This window comes from Sus scrofa, chromosome 9 (genome assembly GCF_054392235.1).
Source record: "Sus scrofa isolate SSC_HxYL_T2T_F1_AM1 chromosome 9, Sscrofa_HxYL_maternal_Yorkshire_Landrace_v2.0, whole genome shotgun sequence".
Lineage (NCBI taxonomy): Eukaryota > Metazoa > Chordata > Mammalia > Artiodactyla > Suidae > Sus > Sus scrofa.
In genome coordinates this window covers 49,416,317-49,439,753 of record NC_139391.1, presented here as the reverse complement: position 1 = coordinate 49,439,753, position 23,437 = coordinate 49,416,317, and the positions used below count along the sequence as shown (strand labels likewise).

General features: G+C 43.7%; 1 protein-coding gene across 27 annotated transcripts in view; it reads left to right on the top strand.

Annotated features, from left to right (window-relative positions):
• LOC102164776 (uncharacterized) overlaps nt 1–23,437 on the top strand; it is a 441,263-nt gene that overhangs the window by 228,924 nt on the left and 188,902 nt on the right. For 25 of the 27 annotated variants that reach the window (XR_014815495.1, XR_014815491.1, XR_014815506.1 and 22 more), the window contains one exon: nt 10,542–10,641. Coding sequence is in view for 21 of the 27 variants with exons in the window: in XM_084976393.1 (XP_084832519.1) it covers nt 10,542–10,641 (100 nt within the window). In the remaining 6 variants the exon portion in view is untranslated. Of the gene's footprint in view, nt 1–9,514; nt 9,632–10,541; nt 10,642–23,437 lie in introns of those variants that run through there. The other 2 variants (XM_084976390.1, XM_084976408.1) reach the window with 1 other exon arrangement.

The following is a 23,437-nucleotide window of genomic DNA, read 5'->3' as shown; positions in this document are numbered from 1 at the left end:
ACCCTTTTAGATTTCTTTTTTCTCCCTCCAAATCTGGAGCACAAAGTCGAGATGCCCCTTCCTCTACCTAACTGCATGAAGCCTTCGGAGACAAAATGCTCATTTAATTTCCTGTGCAACGTAGGGTTCCTAGTACTCATAAGAAATGTGACACATTAGCAAATTGAAGACTTTCTCCAGTGCTAATCAACCAGCACAGCAAACTGTTCTTGTGATATTTTCAGAAGCAAACAGAAAGCTCCTAATGGTGTGTTAAATTAGCAGAGAGGTGGCACTTAGAAATAGCGTTACATGTTCAAAGAGTTGGGTTTTAAAATTAGCAAATCTGAAAAATGAGGATTCCATCGATAGAGGATGCTTTGAGGAAGCTCTGTTTTCTCCCCAGATTTGTTTTTCTAAGGCAGGGGGCATTTGGTCTCTCTTCTGTTGATGTAGACTCACTTGGCTAACTGTAGATGTTTGGGATTTCCTTGAAAAAAAGAATTCTATTATTTTGACAGTTGGAGTTTTAGGTACAGCATAAAACTCCCAAGAATATTCTAAGAGAAGTTATTTGGTAATCCAGGGCTGGATTCCAACCCCCCCCCAATATTCATTTGACGTGAAATTCAGATTGAGAGAGAAAGAAACAGTGATCATCTGAAGAAAAATATCCTTTCCTCACTTCTCTAAGTGTCGATCTGGGAAGATGGAAGAGGAAGCGTATAGTGCCTTCTCCAGAACTGCTAACAAGAGAGTCTGTGGGAAAGTGTTAAAATGGAATCTAAGATCAGCCTTCCTCCAAAAAGTTAGCATTTCTGTAGTGCCTCTCTAACCTTCAGTCCCTTTTACTAGTCCCCATTCTTTTGAGTTTTCTTGTCCCACCTCTGCCCCAACCAAGGTAGAACTGAAATAAATCGTGACGGGAAACACCAGTGCCATGACCCCAGTGAAACCAGCTCACCCAAGCATAAATCAAGAACTTGTAGAATAATTGTTCAACCTTTGGGAGGAAACAGGTTACTGTTATTGCTGCAAATGCATTTACCAAAACGTAAAATCATTTGACTGTCACAATCTAATTCATCTTCATCCTTTTTGAAAGAGTTTTGTTGTTTTTTTTCCCCCTGACACACACAAGGGGCCACTGAGGACCTGTGAGAGCTTCGGCTTGTCCAGGGTTAGAAAGGACATGGTGCTGAATCATGAGATGGAGATTTAAGCTTCCAAGCTCCAATCCTTGTTCCGACAGGCATCGCTTTTCAAGGTTACACTTGAGGTCTTAGAGGAATTCAGTGGCTTCTGCGGGGTGGTTGGTGGGACCCAAGACATAGACTGCCCTTAGGAAGCTCACCATCAAAGGGAAAAGTTGTTTCAATGTGATGCACTTTGCTGGCTTCAGGAGCTGATTTCTTGGTAGAGAGAATCAACTGTTTTGCACCATGAGACATGTCGCATGATTTGGGCTCTCTTTACACATAAAGCATTGACCAAGTAGTATATTTGAACATTAGGATGGATAATGCTTGAAGTGTTGAAACTTCTGAAAATGTTTGTTTTGTCTCGACTACTGGCAGATTTGAGAAATGATCTAAAATGACAACTCAAAGTCTACAGAGCGGTGATCTTAACTAAGACCTGTCCTTTTTGTATTAGGACTAGTTATTTCCACATCACTTCATGGTATACCAAAAAGTTTCAGTTATATAGATAATCAATTGGAATCATTCAATCCCAGACCAATCTAGTGTCAGATTTTACGAGACTAATCTGTACTGTTGCCTCAGTTTTTTATTTCATTTCATTTCTTGATGGAGCCTTAAAATACTGCATTGCAGCTAATCACACAAATGACCTCACTGCAGAAAGAAAATTATCTATCCTAGATCATAGAATGTTAGAGTTATCATGGTTCTGGGGACACTTAAATATGGTAAAAACGTGTGAATTCAAGTTCACTGGGGAGTTCCTGTTGTGGCTCAGTGGTTAATGAACCCGACTCGTGTCCATGAGGATGCAGTTTGATCTCTGGCCTCAGCTCAGTGGGTTAAGGATCCAGCGTCGTCGTGAGCTGTGGTGTAGGTCACAGATGCGGCTCAGATCCCATGTTGCTGTGGCTCTGGTATAGGCTAGAGGCTACAGCTTGGATTAGACCCCCAGACTGGGAACCTCCATATGCCGCGGGTGCGGCCCTAAAATTTTAAAAAAGTTCACCAAGATCCCATGTCAGGGTCATTGTCTTCTGCCTCCAAGTAATTTCATACATAGACTTATCTGGAAGAAACGCTAAAAATTTTTGACATCTCTACATTGTGATATGATGGCAGCCAAGCTTCCCATCTTTCATTGCAGTTGATGTGCTATCATCAATGTTGAGCTTGTTCTTTTTATTTAACTCACGTTAATATAATTTCCCAACTTCGAGAAAAACTATCTACTCATTGGTTGCTCAGTACCTAACTTAATATTTTCAGTTATGATGTCAGCTTAGTTATGCCCAGGCATTCAAGAATGTTTGGAGAATTTATACATTTATAGAAGCATATTTGTGTTATTTTATTTAAAAAGTAGGGATAAAGAGATCTTTTATTTTTTTTAAACATGGTAATTTTTATTACTGCCTAAAATAAAACATACCACACAGTGTCTTCATAATTATTTTAATAATGTGAGATTGGATTTATTTCCATAAATACCATGATGTTTTAGCTTATGTTTTAAAAGCAAAATTCCAGAGTTCCCGTCATGGTGCAGTGGTTAACGAACCTGACTAGGAACCATGAGGTTGCGGGTTCGATCCCTGGCCTTACTCAGTGGGTTAAGGATCCGGTGTTGTCATAAGCTGTGGTGTGGGTCGCAGATGCAGCTTGGATCCTGCATTGCTGTGGCTCTGGCGTAGGCTGGTGGCTACAGCTCCGATTAGACCCCTAGCCTGGGAACCTCCATATGCTGCAGGAGCAGCCCTAGAAAAGGCAAAAAGATAAAAAATAAATAAATAAATAAAACAAAATTAAATAAAAGCAAAATTCCAAAACATTTCAGTTATGGATAATGTTTTTCATTATCCAGTGGTCCTATGTCTTACGAATACGTGGAACAGTGATCCAGCTGTCAGCTTTGTTGGATTAGGACTTATAAGTAGGCATTATTTTTACTCCTGGTCAAGATTAAAATGGCACATGCCATTCTGGTGAACATTTGGGGACAATTGGAGTGGAGGAAGGTAGCTGATGTGAGACCAGGTAAATAAGCTGGGAATTGGAACAGTGACAGCTGTGACCTTTCTAGTGTGTGACTAATCATGCTGAAATACTAGGATGTATACAGGATGGCAACTAGAGTTGGAAGTTAGCTACTGAAACACTAAATCCCTCCTTTCCTGGACACACAGCCAAGAGGGACACTGCGGCCTCTGAAGGCAGGCCGGACTTTGTTCAGGAATATTCAATCAGAATTTGTCGATGGACCAATATTTTGTTGAATGCTTGTTCTCAATCCCGGACTGGAGGAGAGGTTGTTGAAATTGTGAGTGCGCTGAGGGTCCTTGAAGAGCTTATCATCTGGAAAGATATGATAATTCAGTTTAGTTATTCCAGAACTTTGGTGAGTAAAAAACTGCCTCAGGCAGTGTGCAATGTGCTACAGATCAGAAAAGGATAAAAACACCATTCCCACCCCTAACAGACTTAGAGTGTTACGTCAGGATATGAACGCATAAACAGATCATTGCGGTAAAACATGGTATTGGCAGTGTGCTGTGGTAAAGAAGAAAGGTATTGTTGCTTCCCAGTGCTGGTAAATGCTTACCGAGGGGCCAGTATCTAATCTGGCTCTTTTTTTTTTTTTTTTTTTTTTCCCAAAAGGGCCACACCTGCAGCATATGGAGGTTGCCAGGCTAGGAGTCGAATCAGAGCTATAGCTGCTGGCCTACACCACAGCCACAGCAGTGCAGGATCCAACCCTTGTCTGCGACCTACACCACAGCTCACAGCAAATGCTGCATCACCGACCCACTGAATGGGGCCGGGATTGGACCTGCATCCTCATGGATATTAGTTGGATTCATTTTTCACTGTGCCGCAATGGGAACTCTCCTGGCTCTTTTTTGGTTTTTTTTGTTTGTTTGTTTTTGTTTTTTTAAAGTTACTGGAGTATAGTTGACTTACAGTGTTGTATTAGTGTCAGGTATGTAGCAAAGTGAATAAGTTATACACACATTTCCATTCTTTTCCCCCCATGTAGGTTATTACAAACTACTGAAGAGATTCCCCTATGGCTAAACAGTAGGTTCCAGATAATGGTCTATTTTATGCAGTAGTCCGTATATGTTGTTTCCATCCTCCTAACTCCTCCCTCGGCCACCGCGGTTTTCCCTATGGTAACCATAAGCTTGGTTTTGAAATCTGCAAGGTTGTTTCTGTTTTATATGTAAGTTCTCTTGAGTCATTTTAAATTATATTCCACATATAAGTGATTGAAGCATTACTTATGTAGTGCCCAGTAAACTTAGAGACGCTTGCATGGTTCTCTGGATTCAGAGAAGGGCAAGATGGTGTCCATCTTTGAGGCGTTCCTGGTCTAGATTAGTAGATTAAACAGGTTATGAAACACCCCCCCCCCCCAATACACACATGGAGTAGAATAGGGTTTAACTATACAGAGATTATAAACAATTACTTAGGGGACCAAAGGAGGAACCTGTATCCTTCTGGAGGGTGTCAAGAGATGGCCAACCCACAGTGCTGTTCAGTAGATTAGTACCTCGAAGAGAGTGAGAGGAAAGTGTAGAGGAAGAAAGAACTAACTTTGCCTGGAAGAGGGTCGAAATTGGGGAAGAGTTCGTGGAGGAGATGGCGGTGGTCTGAACGTTGAAAGTTCAGTGGAGTTTTCCCAGGTAGGGGTGGTGAGATGAGAGCAGAAGGGAACCCTGAGAAGCTGAGATGGCACAAATCAAGACGCGGAGTTGAGCAAGGGTACGGTGTGTCTAGAGGAACAAGGTTGAGTTTGGTTTGGCTGGGACTCACGGGGCATGGAAGGAAGGGGGGTAACCCAGTCAGGAAGTAGCCTAGAGCTAGAATGTGAAAGCCAGGCCAAAGAATCTGTTGCTTGTTTGCTTGTTTCTGAAAGGGAGTGAGGAGCCATTATTGTTGGAGGTTTTGAAAAGAAGCTGGGGCAGCAAACGGGGAAGAGATTGGAGAGGAGAAAGGTTTAAAGCAGTGGTTTTCCATCGATGGTGGGCAATGGATCAGGATAACCTGGGAAGCTCTTGCAGGATACATGAGCCTAGTTTTTTTCCCTTAGTCTTCTGTCTTTTCCTTCAGCTGAGTTTCTGATGTCATAAGGGGTGATGGGAAGGTGAATAAGGGTATTTTTGTAAAAGTTTGCTGGGTGATGCTGATACATTCTGCCCTCTGCTATTTCATTAATCTGGTCAGGAGATGAGAAAGGATGATTTGAAGAAGGCGTGAAAGGTGGAATTAATAGGATGGTTTGGAGGAGGCTGTGATGGAGAAGAAACATGATAAAAATACGTAGCTATGTCATGTAAGTAACTGAGAAACTCTTCACTGAAATGAGCCCCCAGAAAGGAGTAGGGTCTTTGACAAGTTTACAGATTCTACTTGAAACATGTAGAATTTGATGTCTCTGTAGACAGTTGGCAACATAAGCTGGAGTTCAGGAGAGTTTAAAACTACACATAACCTAAGTCCGTTCCAAAGTGATAGAAAAGACCACATCAGCATTCTTTAAAGGTGATGGGAAACCAGAGACAAGGGAGGTTTGTGTTGGCTGGAGCAGACAGGTAAGTCTTTGTGGAAAGAGCAACTTGACTTGCCTCTTGAAGCACTAATAGAAAATACAACCTTAAGAGAGGAGATTAAAAATGGAGGTTATTCGCAAGAAAGTATGGGGTAAGAAAGAAAAATGCTGTTTCAGGAGGGTAGGGCAGTAATATATATGAGTTAATAATAAAACCTAATATACCCTCATTTATTTTTCACTCCTAGAAGGAGCCATTATTACTCACAGTTTATGGATGAAGAAATAGGTTCAGAGAGGTTAAACAAATGACCCGCGTGGGTCTAAGTAGGATGGTGTTCTTTGACTCAAGATCCTTTAAATCTCGACAGTTGTACCTTGTTCTGATCCATGAGGTTGTGTGTCCTTAAGGCTATATTCATTTTGTACATATTGTTAAATACCTCATGGCTCGTGTGTAGCTTAAAAGTAGAATAGCCTCTCAATGTTGGCTGAATTACTGAGACATACCCATCCTTTTAAGCATCAGTTTAGTCGTTTGCCACCTACACGTAAGACTTAACATGGAATGTAACATTGCAGGACTGGAAGGTGCCTTCATAGAGGAAGAAATTAAGTCTCCAGAAAGAAGTGACTTCCCTAAAACCTCACATCCAGTAATTAGCAGGGCTGGGCCAGTTCCTTGATCTCAGCTTTTTCAGTGAAGACTTCTCTTGTAACAGTCCATCCAAGGGAACCACGGTTGTCGTCTCTCTTTGGAGCTCTCTAAAGCTAGATGGGAGTGAAAAACATAGATAGGATGGAAGAAGTGATGGGTTAGGGAAGAACTTTGATTATCTTTTTAATTATCCAGGCCTGTTGTTGTACTTAATGGCATGAATAAGAGGAGGCTGACGAGGAAATCAGGCCCAGGAAAAAGTGAGCAGTTTGTCTGAGAAAAGAACAAGAGTAACAGTGCCAGATAAAAGGTTAAGGGGCGTGATGGATTTTTCTATGTGTTGTCATGGAATGTTCCTGGAGTTGCCTTTGTTTTCCTCTCAAGTGGAACCCGTGGTCTCAACCTGCTCAGGACAAGATGAGAAGACGTAGCATCCCGGGCTGGAGAAATGATGGGAGGGGCCCAGGGCTGGGATTCAGGACCCCTGGGAAGGATCACAAGCTATGTGATTTGGGGAACTCATGTCACTCTGCTCTTCCTGGTTCCTTGTCTGTAGGTAAGAGCTTTGATTAGATCTGTCTAGCTTTTGTTTATCACTTGTTCTCTGAACCAAACCTCTGCTCAAATCTAACAAGCTCCTCCTAAGCAGTGAGTTGGGGGTAAGGCAGTCACTTGAGGCAGTCCCTGCATTGCTGTGAATGTTGGCTCCTAAGGGTGAGCAGAGTCCCTTGGGGCTGTAGGAACATTGATTAGCAGCCTGCTTGCTCAGTCAGTTTCACATGAGTCCAGTTGACTCCTCTGGTCCCCTCAGCTTGAATTGCGAGTATTCAGCGAAACCCCACCTCAACCACTTGGCGGTGATGAGCCCCATCTTCTCACCTCCTCCCTGGCAGCCTGTCCTCCAGGCTCAGCTCTGCTCTGGCTGACTGTGCTTTACCTCCATTCTCGACAAGGACTATTAATCAATCTCCCTCTCTATCTACTTATCCTAGCTCTCCAGTTACACTCCTTTGATTTTTTTATGTGCCATTTTTTTCTTTCTGAAATTTTTTTTTTTTTTTAGGGTGGCACATGGAAGTTCCCAGGCTAGGGATTGAATTGGAACTGTAGCTGCCGGCCTACAGCACAGCCACAGCAACTCGGGATCCAAGCTGCGTCTGTGACCTCTACCATAGCTCATGGCAATGCCAGACCCTTAACCCACAGAGTGGGGCCAGGGATCAAACCTGTGTCCTCAAGGAATAGTAGTTGGATTTGTTACTGCTGAGCCATGACAGGATCTCCACTTTTTATTTATTTGCTTGTTTTCCACAATTTATTTTTTAATTAACATACAGTGAAGCTTGTACTTGCTTGTATAGTTCTGTGAATTTTATCATGGAATCATCACCCAAATAGGATATACAGCGGGGACATCAACTCCAAAAAATTCTTCCATGCTGTTTCCTTTGCAGTCATCCCCTGTCCTCATCCCCAATCCCTGGCAATGCTGAGGCCTTGAATATGTCATGCAAATGGAATCAGGCAAATGGAACTTCTTGAGAAGGGCTTCTTCCACTCATGTGATACCTTTGAAGTTCATCCGTTTTGTTGTATGTATCCATAATCTGTCCTGTAGTTGCTGAGTGATCTTCCAATGTGTGGATGGTTTAATCCCTTTGCTAGTAGAAGGACCTTTGGATTGTTCCCAGTTCGGGGTGGTTGTGAATACAAATGCTTTAAATATCCACAAACAGGTGTTTGTATACACATAAATTTTCTCTAGGCTAAATACTGACAAGTCCTAGTGCTGGGTTGACTTTCTTTTTTCAATGGAGGAGGTCAGTATTTATTTTTAAAATGTTATTGGCATGTAGTTGCCTTACAATGTTGTGTTAGTGTCAGGTGTACAGCAAAGTGGTTCGGTTATTCCATGTGCATATATCCATTCTTGGATTCTTTGCCCGTATAGTTTAATACAGAATATTGAGTAGAGTTCCCTGTGCTATACAGTGGGTCCTTCTTGGTTATCTGTTCTATATTTAGTAGTGTGTATATGTTAATCCCAAACTCCTAGTTTATTCCCCCCCCACACATTTCCCCTTTGGAACTAGGTTGCCCCTCCCCTTGAATTTTTTTCACTGGACCCCCTTCCCCAGAGAAAGCCCATCTCTCAGTGCGTTACTGGCTCCCATCTCTCCCATCCCACCGCCCTCCTCTTTCTGGCTCAGAGCTCCCAGAACATAGTAAAACTGGAGCCCATTTTGATTAGTCCAAATCTTTCAGCTCTGACTTGGCGGTGATTTGGGTTATTGCACCAGTATTGTAGTACCCTCTGCTGGCTGATTCACAAAGCTGGCTGTATGCCTGGGCTCGGAGAGGAATTGTAGCCACAGTGGGAATGAGAAAAATAATTGGGGAGGGACATGTAGTCGTGGTGAACTGACATTGTAGTGACGGCCCGGCAGGGACTCTGCTTGTATTTGATGCTACACATATAGATAAATGCTGTAATATTTTGGTGGAACCCTACAATATTGTGCTTGTCTTCTCAATTGTGGGCAAAGATGGGCTGTCTGGAAAGCTGGACTCAGCCTGGAGGCTGTTACCCAGATTGCTATTTTGTGAAGACATCCGCGTACAAGTGACTCAGATCCAAACATTCAGAAATGCTCTTGGAGGGCCATCTGGTTCTTGCTGGTTCTAAAAGCCTCATTCAGCCTGGAGGATGGATCCAGGACAAAAGACAGTGAGGGCTCTTCAGTGAGGTTTAAATCCATTCCACGGACCGATAGAGAAGCTGTGTTGTAGTGTATAGTTTTGTTTTGTTTTGTTTTTCCTCCCAGCCACTGCAGCGCCTTATAGAAGTTCCCAGGCTGGGTATTGAACTCATGCCACAGCAGCGACGGCGAGAAGCTTCCTTTTTTACAGTTTTTTATTTTTTGGCTTTTTAGGGCATATGGAAGTTCCCAGGCCAGCGGTCGAATTGGACCTACAGTGCTGGCCTACGCTACAGCCACAGCATCGTAGTATCTGAGCCACGTCGGCAGCCTACGCCACAGCTCACGGCAACACCAGATTGAGGCCAGGGATCGAACCCACAACACTGATTGAGGCCAGGGATCGAACCCACATCCTCATGGATACTAGTCAGATTTGTTTTCGCTGCACCACAACAGGAACTCTGAAGCTGTCTTTTAAAAATAGCTGATGCTGCTCCTTCAAGAGCGGGCGGAGGATGCCTTCCTTTCAGAGGTCAGTGGAGATCTGTTAAATATTTAATTGATGATCACACAGTTGCCTGGAGGCTTTGAAACACACACACACATTTATACACACACACAAAAACACAAGTTTGTATCAAGGAACATGTGTCCATTTGTTTGGGTGTCTGAGACAGGCTGGGAATTAGGCTGACCCAGCCTGTCAGGCAGGGAGGTGTATCCGGGCCCCGGGATCCTCGTGATGTGTCATATTTAATCTGTGAAGACAGCGCTGCCAGCCTTGCAGGTTGGATAGTGGGGCTGATGGGTCTGCCATTCGCACTCTCTGGCTGCTTGCCTTTCTGAGCAGAGGTATGGCTGCATGTTCTGTAGCCAAGGAACAGAGAGTCTCCTTTGGGGGAGGCAAGCAGGCTTGGAAAGGGAGGGAATCCCATGCCTTCAGCCTCAGCTTTGGGCCCCAGCCAAGTCCAGGCAGAGACTGGGCATCTAGGGAGAAGGATGCTGGGTACCAGGGAACACGTGTTTGGGGCAAAATTCACTGCATGGCGCTTGCTTCTTAGTTAACCTTCTGTTTCTCTGAGCTTTACCTTTCTCACCTGAAGGTGGTGTGAGGGGCATGCTTGTGCTTCCTCTAGTTCATCCAGGCAAAACCACAATATATCTTCTATTCTGAGAGTGTAATTCATGCCTAATGCTTTCTCACTCTTGAACATGTCAAGTTAGCAGACACAGGGATTGCGTCTTATTTCTGTACATTCCCAGCTCAGCCCCGCTCTGAGCCTGAAGAAGACAGAAAGGAAGCTTGCTAAGTGCTGTGGGTAGAGGTGTGGCTTTTTAAGGGCACCCCAGAGTTTCATGAAATTTATAAATGGTGGGACTTTGGGGAGATTCTTTCACCTTCGCCTCAGGTAATGTGTCTTTCCTTTTTTCCCCCCTCTCAGCGAAGATGCTGGTGTTCCCCATCCTGCTGTTCTCACTTCTCCAGGACCGAGGCCCCGTGGAGGGAACCAAGATCCTAGACCATCCCTTAGACATGAACTGGTAAGTCCTCACCAGCAAGTTGAATAGTTTGTTTCTAAGATGTACTACAGATCCCTACAAAGATCACCCCCATCTGAAGGCACAAAACACAACCTCTTAAGGGTCAAAAGCAGAAGATAACGATGGAGAAGTTTTTAGCGTGTCCTAATGTCTCTTCCGTGACGATGGTGCTGAAAATGATGTCTATTAATGGAGAAATTTCACCTGAGCCGTTTTATAAACCTCTGCTGGAGCTTAGGGTCTGCGAGAAAAACCGGCAAGGGCTGCGCAGTTGACCAGCTTTCTTGAACACGGCCTCCCGCTTGCTTCTCTCAGTGTTCCGTCCTTGCCCAGAATCTTCACAGTCCTCCGTGCGCTTTCTCTAGGGCCTTCCCCGAGCGTGGTCTCTTGTGAGCTGGGGAACCAGAGACTTAAGTTACCTCTTGGTGAGGTTACTGATTGCAGTGTCTGTATTTTATTTTTAACCTTGGTAAAGTACACATAGCCAAAGAAATACTGACTTAACCATTTTTTTAATCTTTTATTTATTTATATATTTTTTCTGCTATACAGCATGGTGACCCAGTTACACATACATGTATATATTCTTTTTTCTCACATTACATATTCCATGCTAAGTGACTATACAGAGTTCCCATGGCTACACAACAGGATCCCATTGCTAATCCATCCATTTTTAAGTGCCCCGTCCAGTGGCATTAAGTAGAGTCACATCATTGTTCAGCCATCGCCACCATCCATCCGCAGAGCTGTTTTCATCTCCCAGAAGTGAAACGCTGCACCTGTGGGTCAGTAGCTGCCCATTCCTCCCTCCCCAGCCCATCCAACTACCACTCTACTTTCTGTCTCTATAGACAGCAGGAATTCTAGGTACTTTATAGAGCTGGAATCATACAGTATCAGTTTTGGTGTGTGTGTGACTGGCTTATTTTACTTAGCATAAGTCCTCAAGGCTCATCATTATTGGAGCTTGTATCAGAACTGCCTTCTTTCAGTGGAGGCTGAGTAACATTCACTGTATGTCTATACCACATTTGATTCTGTACCACATTTGATTCATCCACTTATCTGTGGATGGACCTGTGGATCACTCCCACCCTTGGGCTATTGTGAATATTTCTGCTGTAAGCATGGAGGGATGCATATCTCTTCAGGACCCTGCTTTCAGTTCTTTGGGATATGTACCCAGAAGTGCAATGGTGAGGTCATATGGTAGTTCGGTTTTTAAGTTTTTGAGGCACCAAATATACCTCCTTGACTGCATCATTTTACATTCCACCGACAGTGCATTAAGAGTTGACTTCGCATCTTTTCTAGCACTTAAACATTCAGGTTTTTGGATAGTCGCCATTCTCATGGGTGTGCGGTGGTATTTTATTGCAATTTTGATTTGCATTTTCCTGGTTAGTGATGTCGAGCGTTTTTCATGTGCTTGTTGGCCATTTGTATGTCATCTTTGGAGAAATGCCTATTCAAACCCTTTGCCTATATTTGAATTGAGTTCTTTGTTTTGTGGTTGAGTTGTAGGAGTTTTTTTTTTTTTTTTTTTTTAATCTGGATTCCATATCAGATATGCGACTTGTAAATATTTTCTTCCATTCAGTGAGTTGCCTTTTCACTCTGTTAATCATGTCATGTAATGCATAGAAGTTTTACATTTTGATGTAGTCCAGTTTATCCTTTTTTTTTTTTTCTTTTCCTGTTTGGCTTCTGATGATATAGTCAAGAAATTTTTGCCAAATCATCTCATGAAACTTTTCCCCTGCATTTTCTTCTAAGAGTTGTATAGTTTTAGGTCTTACATTTAGGTCTTTGATTTATTTTCTGCAGTGCTTGCATTTACCTCTTCCTAGGCAATGAATGTCTTGAGCACAGAGACTGTGGCTGTTCATCTTTGTATTCTTATCTCTTAGGACATACCTGGTACATAGTAGGTGCTCAGTGTGTTATAGCTGAATGAAACAACTCTATCAGGCATAATGAGACTAAACTGAAGACCTAACTTGTAGTGATTTACCATCTCCATTGTATTTACTTTTTCTGAGGCTGTTTCATGGAATATTTGAATATTTGAGATGCTAATTGCATTCTTATCACACTTGACCTCTAGTGCCTTTCTTATGAGCTCTGTGCACAGTTAGCTCTATCGTGATGAAAATGGTTGTGCAGGGTTGGGCCCATAAGCCCTGGCTCACCCAGTGGAGGAGGGCAGCCCTGGATCGATAGCTGGCCTTGGGAGACTTATTCCTCAGCCCTCAATGTCCTTTAGTTTCCTCATTTGTAAAATGACAGCACATACACGCTTTCTTCTAGTTCTAAAATTATGTAAGTTTTGATATTAGTGATAGGGTGTTTCAAATAGGAGAAATTCAGCCTCTTCTGGGAAGCCATAAGACAGAATTGACCACCATCTGGCCTCCCACAGAGAACCTCTCTGCCCTAGAAATGACCTGAGAGGTGGCCAGAGAGAAGGCTGTGCTATCTTGGCAGGGGTGTGTTCCCACTCGTGGCACACGTGTAGGCAGGGTGGGCTGGGGTCTGAGGTGAAAACAAAATTCCTGTTAGAGGTATTGCTGCTATTGAATCACGGACATCTTCTCTGCGTTTCAGCCATTCCAGAGCCAATTGTCTTGTGCCTGGCTGTGTATGTGGCACAGTCAGTTAAAAAGGGTGAGAGAGCTCTTGTTTATGCTATTAGCCGTAACCACGAGCACCACGCTACGCCCCAAGCCCCCGCCATCCCATATTTCTGGGGTGAGTTTGTGCCGTGTGAGAGGCAGGCACAACAATGGCTGCCCTGGTGGACACCTCTGCAGGAGGTGGCCTGTGGCCCGCTAGCATCTGATTCTGAGGCCATCCTTCTGCCACAGCTGTTACTGGACCTTTCGGAGACTGGGTACCGAGTGAGTCATTGTTATGGTGCCCATCCAACAGCCCCGCCGGGCCGGGCCATCGGGGACATCTGGCTGCTGCCCCCCATGGGTTCCATCCAAGTGAGGTCTAGGAAAGTGACTTAGCCTCACTGGGAGTGAGCTTCCACGAGTGTCAGATAGCAAGGATTTCATCTGCTGTTTATGTGGAGAATTGAGTTGTTGAAAGGGGGGAAGAAAAACTTGTATGGAGTACCTTCTATGTGCTGGGTACTGTGCTAGGTGTTTATATAAATTATCCTGCTTACTGCTCACAGGGCTCCGTGAAGGAGCCATCGTCAGACTCCTCTTAGAATGGGAACACAGATGCTTGGAGAGGTGAAGTGACTTGTTCACAGTCACACGGCTCCCTCAACGCAGAATCAGGATTCCAGTGCGTACCTGCTGGATGTGAAGTCAGCACCATCTCCACATCCTTAGACTCTGGCAGAAAATACAGCAAGTCTTCTGCACTGATGTGGCCCCTTCCCCGCTCTGCGCAGGTTGCTAACTGCTTCCCTTAGGGCTCCTGGGAAGCGGAACTCTCAACCTTTGAATCTTATGGCTTTTACCTTTGCTGAAGAGCAGATACCCTCTATTTCCCCCAGAAGCCACATTTTCTAGAGAAAGAAGTACCTTTTGGTTCAATCTGGTGGGCAAAAATGATCCCCCTTACAAAGATCCAAGCACAAATGAGGTTCATCTCTCTGTGGTCCTGCCTGGAAGTCATTTCTTTTTCCCTCTCTTCCTTTTTCTAAATAGATTCTTCAAAAACCCATTCTCATTGGGGCCCTGGTGAGTGTGATGGTGTCCAGATTTGCGCTGGGGCCCTGGGTTCACAAAAGGCCAAGTTGACGTCCATTCTGCATCTGGCTTATTTGATGCCAGAGGAGCTCTGGGGTCTCCTGAGAAGCCAGGAGAGATTTGCCTCCTGCAGAGGTTTGGATAAGCCCCAGCTAATCTCCATGGCTTCTTAAGGGCACACCTGCTTGTCTGCCAGCCAGCAGCCTCCTGGCTCATTTCCTGTGGGATGGCTGGGGTCAGAGGGCCTCCAGAAAGCCTTTTATCCTCCACCGCCCCCCGCCCAGGCCCCCCCAGCAGCACCTGGGTCTACACATAAGACTCCCTTTGAGGGGAGGTCGAGACGGCCCTCCTCCAGTGGGGTCTGCTGCCCTTTTCCTTCCTTTTGAGGCAGCTTGCTTATTCCTTCCTTCTAAATAAGCATTTAATTCAAGCTTTATCATGCATGGCTCAAACTTTATCCCACTGGGATTAAGCTGATCTGAATTAGTTTCTGGGCTGCTGAGCTGTGAACACGTAGTAGGTGCTCAGTAAATAATGATGATGTCTGGTTATGATCTGCTTGGGCAGCCAGGGAGGATATACTGTCAGCTTTCCACGTATTTCCTCGCTGGAACATGAGAGTAACACTGGTAATATTAAAATGGCAGGGAAATCGAAAATCATTTCTGTTTCACTGTGAGAGTAAGAGATTCTCCTCTCGTTTTTCCCCAAATTGCATTTTCCTTCTTAATTATCTTTACAAGTAGTTAGCAGTTAGATTGATTTGTTTTCTACAAGCATTCTACTGAGAATGGGTGGGGAGAGATTGCTGTTTGACACAGGATGCTCCCAGAGGTTGCTTGATTTCCTCCCTCCCTCCCTCCTTCTTTCTTTCCCTCCTCCCTTTTCCTTCACTTCGCCCGCTCTCTCTCTCTCTCTCTTTTCTGTACCTAAAAAAGTAGAGATAGTTCGTTTTTTGAAGACGGTACTATTAATGGTAATCTGTGAGGATGTGGCTGGAAAAAAATCTAACTAAAAAAACCCTGCGATCTTCTCTTCCTTTGACCTCACCAGTTGTTCTGCAGGCTTACAATTCCACCTGTCCCTGATTCCATGAATATTTGCAGAGCCCTTGTTCTAAGTCCCTGGGCTGAGTGATGTGGGGTGAGGCTAGCCCCATGGAAAGCAGTGTAGCTGGCAAGATGGGCCATTGGGATTACATGATGAAGCTGTGTGTGAATTGATGGCCAGGTGGGATGTTAGAGAAGGGGGGATAAACAAAAGTCGGTTACTGGATGATGGGCACGATGTCCGTTCTATTCCCCAAACCCCGCAAGATAAGCAGGGTTATTCCCATGTTACAGCTGAGGACAGGGAAGCACAAAGACATTAATTTGGTCGATTGGTTGCAGCATTAAGACCGTATTACCAGAATTAACACGTAACCCAGCTGGTACAACTTGTACCTGGGAATCTCCAGCTGTAATTTTAACTCAGCTCTGTATCTGAACCCCTCTCGGTTCTTTCCTACTCCATCAGCACAGAAAAAGAGCGGTAACAGAGGCAGAGGCTTCTGTGTAGGCAGCTGCTTTCGAAAGTGAATCCTCCAGAGTGATTTTTTTTAAGGGGAATGCATGTAAAGATCATTTACCAGCTAATTGGTAATGTTCTCTTTCAGTTTGGGTTGTGTGTGTATATATCAGGGTATGCAGTGACTTGAAACCATGGGTTTTCATTATTTTAGCTGGAGTGCGCCTCCTCTTGCTCTGCCTGAAACATCCCCGTCAGGGTGCCTCCTGCCCCCTGAAACGTTTTGGCGTCGTCCCTCCCCTGATAATATGTACACAAATGGATGTTCCCCACCTCCCTTCTCCCCAGCAGAGCACACAAACAGCAAGCAGACAGGCACCATCTCAGCGGCTGCAACTCAGGGCCCATAATATTGTGGCAGAAAGTGGAAAATTAAACAGCCTGCACTGGGTGCAGGATAATAGCATAATAGGATAAGTGAGAGAGTTGCGAGGTGGTAATGGCCCTGGAGATGTCGAGATTCTGGGAAAGTAGGGCAGTGTAAACGTGGAGACGCCACTGGTGGGATCCAGGCAGTTGTGAGAGGCTCTGAATGACACACTATGGAGACGTGTTACACAACACAATGAACAGTAATAAAGTAACCATCGGGCCTTACACTTGGCAGATGTTCCCTGTTTGGAGGGCCACCTCCCTGGCCATGAATACCAGCATAGCCATGGTTATAAATGGCAAGGTTAAAAACTGCCTCTTCCTGCAGCCAATGAAAATTGAAGAAAGTGAGAATCAAAACAACTGGTGTGGACTCCCCTTGTGGTGCAGGAGGTCAAGGATCAGGCATGGTCGCTGCTGTGGCATGGGTTCGATCCCTGGCCCAGGACCTTCCACATGCCATGGCCAAAAACAAGCCAACAAAACAACTGATGCTTCCCTTCCTCCCTCGATGGATTCTCCCGTTGACCAGCAGTGGGCGGCGCACATGCTCTCATCCTGTCTTATTCCAGTCCAAGAAACAGCTCTATCAGTAAGCAGCTAGATCAGAAGGGATTGAGACCAAAACTAAACTCTTTGTTTCTAAAAGTCTGTTTGAAAATTTAGTTTCTAGTTTGAGTGTGTGTGTGTCGGGGGGGAAGGCTTGATGCTTGATGTTTTGTGTAGATGATCCTACTTGGTCCTCACAGCACCACGTTAAGGTTGTTGGTGGCATCATTCTGATCTTAAAGATGAAGAGGCTGAGGTGCTAAGAAGGGAAGCGACTTGCTCCACGCCACCAGTGGTGAAGTCATGCTTCTCCACCTCTGGATAACTCCCAGGTCCCTGCTCTTTCCCCTTCACCCTGCATTTCCCAGGGTCCTTTCCCAAATAGCCATTATCCACAAAAGGGCCTTTGGACAGGAAGAGCTTCTCTTTAAGCCTCTGGAACTTTGGAATCAACTAATCCAAGCCTTCAAGTAATTGGAATGATGCTTGTATATTTCAATTTGAGATGAAAGAGACAAAGGAGAGCAAACCACTTAGGAGTTTAGACAAAACTTTGAATGTATATTTATTACAGTATGATTTTTTCAGCTCAATAATCTATATTTTCTATACTATTATGCTATGACTCCTAAAGTTTAGAACAATGACCCAAAGGGGTGGCAAATACATGCATGGTTAAAGAGGACCAAGAAAGAGTACTGACTTTGAAAGTTTTAAGGATACTGGCTTGAACCGCCATGCAACCCATAGGTCCTGTCTCTGGGCAAACCCATCCCTGTATCTTCAGTTCCGTCAGCTGGAAGGCGGTTATGCAGCGCTTCCAGAGGTGGTTGTGAAATGTCAGTGTGATAGCAAGTGTATACATCACCCAGCAGGGGGTGTGCCTTGTCCCTCAGAAAATCCTAGTTTTCTTCGTAAAGCAGAAGGTTAATTTTTAACCACAAGCCAAACAAAATGAATATTGATCATTTAGAATTTTTCTTTTTGCTTTGCCTTTTTTTTTTTTTAACAATTATTGCGGCGTCTGTGAAATGGGTCAAGAGGGTTGGGAAGGCTTGGGCTGTTTGCCTTGGTAAGTGGTGAATATGTGCCCTCAGTGTGGACTTTATGTTCTGGCCATCAGCTCTCTGCCACCTCCATCATCCCTGCTTCTATCAGTGTGGGTTCTCATAATGGTATGTCATATATTGGACAATAGCAATAACAATAATGTAGAGGTTTGAGCCATCCACAGTAGAATTTACCACTTTATTGCTTTAATTCAATGACCCAATTTTCTTGAAGCCGACTCTGTTGAGGGAAGTAAATGGTGGGGTACTAGGATTAAATCTCCTTGTTTTCTACAGTTTTTGATAATCTATGGTTTTATGCTTCCACCCTCTGCCTGAAAAACTCAGTCACCTTCGAAGCCATTTGTTCTTGTTCCTGTGAATCCAGACAGGGCAAGTGCATGCCTGCAACCCCAACATGGGAAGACCATGAGGAAGAGAATGACCCTAAAAGGGCGTATTTGGTTGTATGCACAAATGAGTTCTTGGCATTGGAGTTCAGATTACTGTCTGACTTGGTGGTGAGACAGACGCAGGTTTGAGTCCTGGATTTACTGCTCACAATCTTGGGATACTGGGAAAGTGACTTGACTTCCCTAAGCTTTAGTTCTGTTACTGGTAAAAGGTGTCTGGTAATGTAATTAGTTCTCAAGCATTTTAAGTCATTAAATAAAAACTGCTTTCTGTTTATCCTCCTGTTAGTAACCTCGCTGAGCCATCTCACTGTCTCTTCTGAGAGGGGCGTATCGTTTAGCGCTATCATCCTAAAAATAGTATGACAATACTGAAAATTGATATTTTCTCTTTGAATTGGCTGGATGGGCACTGTGCTCTTGGGGCTTCTCGGTTGAAGAGGATGCAATGCTGTACACCCCCGACTCCTGTGCTTTCTGTCTGCCTCTTCCTCATCCCCCCTCCCAAAGGAGTCGGTGGCTAATGGGCAATGTCCCATGGCAGCTGTAGGGCTTCCATCAGGAGCCCCACACATGGAGGACATTTTATCTAAATTTGCAATGATTTGCTTCTCACTGCAGACACTTCTTTTTAGCATTATTGATCTCCTCTGACTCCTGAGCCACATCTGATGTCTCTGACCCTGGTTTGCAGCAGGAGCAGTTGGAGGAACCACCTGAGACCGTCTGGCATTGTGATAATTTCCGCTTCTCTTTCTGTTTGTATCAGCCTTCTTGTTCTGCCTTGAAATAGTTTTGTGCCATTGCAGGTGGGGTCTGGAGCCTGCATCCTTTGTGTCATGCCTCTCAATAGGGTACTGACTTTTCTTGGGCTCAGGATCCCTCTCCTATAAGGACTGGGCTGTCCCAGGGCCAGAATGGCTCTCAAAGCTTGGGTTTCTTTTCCAGGAACTCAGCCAGTATAATTTCTGAATATAACTGGAAGGGGGAGGGAGAAGATACTATTTAATCAGTGCATATAAACAGAAATGACAGTATAAGATGAGGAAGAAAGGGACTAAAAGGAGGGGCACCATCTTTTGCTTTTTTTCCTTCTTAGAATTGAAAGCTTTCCTGAATTACCTCTAGGGCTTTAGTGAGAAAAGTCCAGGAAATTTTTTCTTTACTTTTATCCAGCCAAGGAACAGCTATAAATATTAGGCTCCCTTAATTGCTGTGGCCCATCAAACTGCCCTCTTGCAGCTTGGCACTGCTCATGACCCCAAGCCCACTTCTTTTCTCTTTTATTCTGGGTCCTTCAATGAATATCCAAGTCACCTGCTGTCGGTGCTATCTCATAGTCACTGCTTCTGGGCACCTTGAAGCCCTGAGGTCACTCAGAGAGAAGGGTAATAACCCCAGGGAAGGCAGAGGAGCCCTGCTTGCAACATTGAATTTTCATAAGAGAATGATGATAACATGAATAAGTGGCAAATATATTGCAGAGAATGGGCTGCTGATGCACAGAGAAAGGATCAATAGAGGCCCTGTCTGCATGGAGAAAGAAGTAAATCAGAGAGTTGGGGTAATTACTTAAGAAATTTTCTCCAGAGCCTCTGCTCAGGAGGGGTTTAATTTGATTGCTTGCTTTAAATTTATTGCCCCCTCAATTCATCAGCTTTATCAGATTTTACTTGTATAGGCCCATATTCATTCCACCTCTCTCTCTCTGTCAGTTTCTTTCTCTCCCCTCCCTACTCTTTTGCTGTGCGGATGCATGTCTATTTTTCTAGGCAGGTGACAACTGAATGATGGGTCTCTACCAATAATCTCAAATAATCTCATCCTTAGTCTAAACTTCATTTTATTTCAAAACCGGCAGTATTATCTAAATTGTTAACAAATCAGTGCATTAAATTATGGTTCCTAGAAGGTGAAAGACAAATAGTTGACTATCACACCCTTACCCTGAGTATAGTGTTCTCTGTATCATATAATTATTTTATGTTTTTGCTGGCATGGCTAGCACCAAGCATCCCAGTACATCACATACACTCTGTTGCTTTAACCTGTTGCCATGACAACCTTGACATTCTCCCACAGCAACAAAATTTAAATATGTATCTATGAATTTGAAGAAACGACTAAGATTAAATAAAATTCTACTAACATCAATCTGTCTCATATGACATGCTGAGATGATTTCCATAATAACAATTATTGGATATAATTGCATGAGATGCAATCCATAGTTAATCTTTCCTGGAAAAGTACAAAGTAATCAGGTTCTTTCATAAGCAAATGGGTGACTGCCCTATTCAATTATTCACTATCTTTTAAATGTCTGTGTATGCCACCATTTTAGGCACATGTATCTGTTAAGGTACACTCCAGTAACAACTAGACCACAAAATAAAGTTATTTTTAAAAGGAAATATATTTCTTCCTCTTGTAATAGCCTGACATATTATTTCTAATCAATAGCAGCTTTCTTGAATGCAGTGATCCTGAGCCCCAGGTTCTTTCCATCACATAGCTCAGCCAGCTCTTGAGCCTTTATCAACTTCTGCATGTAGCTGGCAGCAGGCAGAAGAGGGCCTGGAGATGATGTGGGTTGTAAATAAATGCCTTAAAGGGAAAGACATCACTACTGCTTATTTATCATTGGCTAGAACTAGTCACATGGCCAGCCCTAGATGTAAATGGACCTGGAAAATGCAGTCCTGGCTTGGTAGGAGCATCTCAGCAGCAATTCTGTATTACAGCAGGAAAATCATGAATTTTAGTAGATAGCTAGCTAGCTCTGTCATTGTGCAGGCCGATAAGAAGAAGAGGAAATTGGGCCTCAAACCTAGGAAGCGTTCACAGTTTGCTGGGGAGAAGGTTGTGTACCATGTAAGATCTGTCTTCAAGGAGTGAGCTGAGTGCCGTGGAGAGTGACGACTTCTGCTTGGCGGGGTTGGGGAAGATGGTGACACTGCTTTTACAGCAGTGGTACCTTTGCTCAGGAGACGTAGCCTATAGTAATCTTAAAGTAGTGGACTTGGTTAAAAGCATTGTGTAGGAATGGGAGGCTGGAGGAGATGGGAATGAAGAGGAATAATGAGATAATGTAGTTGTCTCTGCTGGTTCTTGAGTGTTAAGCCTCTATTTTTCCCTCACTCTCCACTTGCCTTATCACGAGTGGGTGACCTTGATGAGACATTTTCAACACGGTATCTTTGCTTCCTTTTAATCTCCTGTCAGTTGCTATCACTGTCAGCATGACCTAGCTCCAGTGAGACATTTGGCTTTCACTGCAGCCTTACCGGGAATGTTAAACTATGTGCAATCGTCAGGGTGGGAGGAAGCTGTAAAGTGGACACATTACTTGAGGAGGTCCCTGAAGGATAATGGTCTTTCCTCTCAACATTACAAGGATTAGGAAGGCCTGCATTTTGACTTTCTGGATTCTTCTCTAGTTTGGGTTGATAGAACTCGTCCTTTGAATGTGGTCTCTTGAGGGCAGACTGCTGTTGTATGCCAGGTGAATTGTAATGGACCCTTTCTTGTCAAGAATGAGAATGACCAGTGATCAGTTTAATGAAAGGCTCCAAGACTCCTGACAGAACTTTCGTTGGTGGATTTGGTTTTTGTTTGTTTGGGTTTTTTTTTTTTTTTTTTTTGTCTTTTCTAGGGCCGCACCCCAGGCATATGGAGGTTCCCAGGCTTTAAGGGTCTAATCAGAGCTGTAGTCACTGGCCTACACCACAGCCACAGCAACGCGGGATCTGAGCCTCGTCTGTGACCTACATGGTGGTGGATTTGTGGTTGTACCATTCTTTGGGGTCTGTTTCTGAAACGAATACCAAAATGCAGCAATCACCATAAAAATGCTTTGAAAAGTTAGAGTGACTTCAATGCAGATGAAAGAAGGTACTCAATGATTATTTCAAATGGAGAATTTCCCTCATGATGTTTAGATGAGGCACTTCAACTAGTCTGTCTTATCTGAGGAAAAGCAGAAGTTGAGTTTGTGTGAGGCATTTTAGTGATTCTTTGAGCTGCTCCCCAACCACAGTAGGCATGGAAAGAGATCCATGGATAAATCATAAGCCTTGAAGTAGCTGGAGGTGGGCTGGGGACACAGGAACAACAAACATAAAACAATTGACAAGACATGAATGTAAATGCATAAATTGACAGAAGAAATGGAGGCAGTTATTCAGATAATTATGAATTATCTATGAATTACTTGCATTTTTATACATTTTGCCATTAAACAGAATAGTTTCCTCCCTTTGAAAGCTTTTTAAGGAAAAAGGGGAGAATTTCATCGTTTTACTTGATTTTCAGATCTTGGTCCTTGAATTCTGGTTGTGGCTTTGCCTCCTCTTCCCGCTAAAATAGTGTCAGAGCCTTTGTTTCCATAAATCTGTAGATGGACAACATCTCCTGCTTTTCTACAGGCTCTGGATTCTAACGGTACACGCTAAGGTTTTCTACTTTTTATCATGTTTGCTTTTGCTCTACCCTGCATTTGATGAGTTGCAGAAAGCAAGTGTTAATCATGATATAGCCTCTTGGCTTCCCACTACTTTTTCTCTGAGCTCTGGTCTTCCTTTCACTCTATTCTTTTATTTATTTATTTATTTATTTATTTTTCTTCTAGATTTGAATCTTTTCCAGGTTCAGTGCTTGGACTTCAGTAGAGTTCTGGACCTCAAAAAAAAAAAAAAAAAAAATCCTCCCAACTCTTCTAATTTATATCTGTGACATTGATGACTTACTGATTAAACCATATAATCTTTTTAAGAAGCTTAATTTCTTTGATTGTTGATGAAATAGGTGACCCAGACTTTCTAAGAGGCATTGAGTTCTAAAATGTCTGCATTGACTTTGGCCAGAAAAGGACAGGAGCTAAGACCCTTTACAGAAAGGTATCTCTAAGTGATGAGCTGGAACCAGCAGCGTTTATCCTTAAGGCCCATACAGCCTGAAGGAGGACAGCCAAGTGTTGGGGTAAGAGTAGCCTTGACCACTGAGTCAGCAGTTTCTCCCATGGAATGAACAAGAGGCCTTTCCAGCAGGGATGGGAGGTTAAATTTGTCCATACCATATAGTCACCTAGGTGATTTTCTTCTGAGGTCACTGAATCATACACCTTCACAGT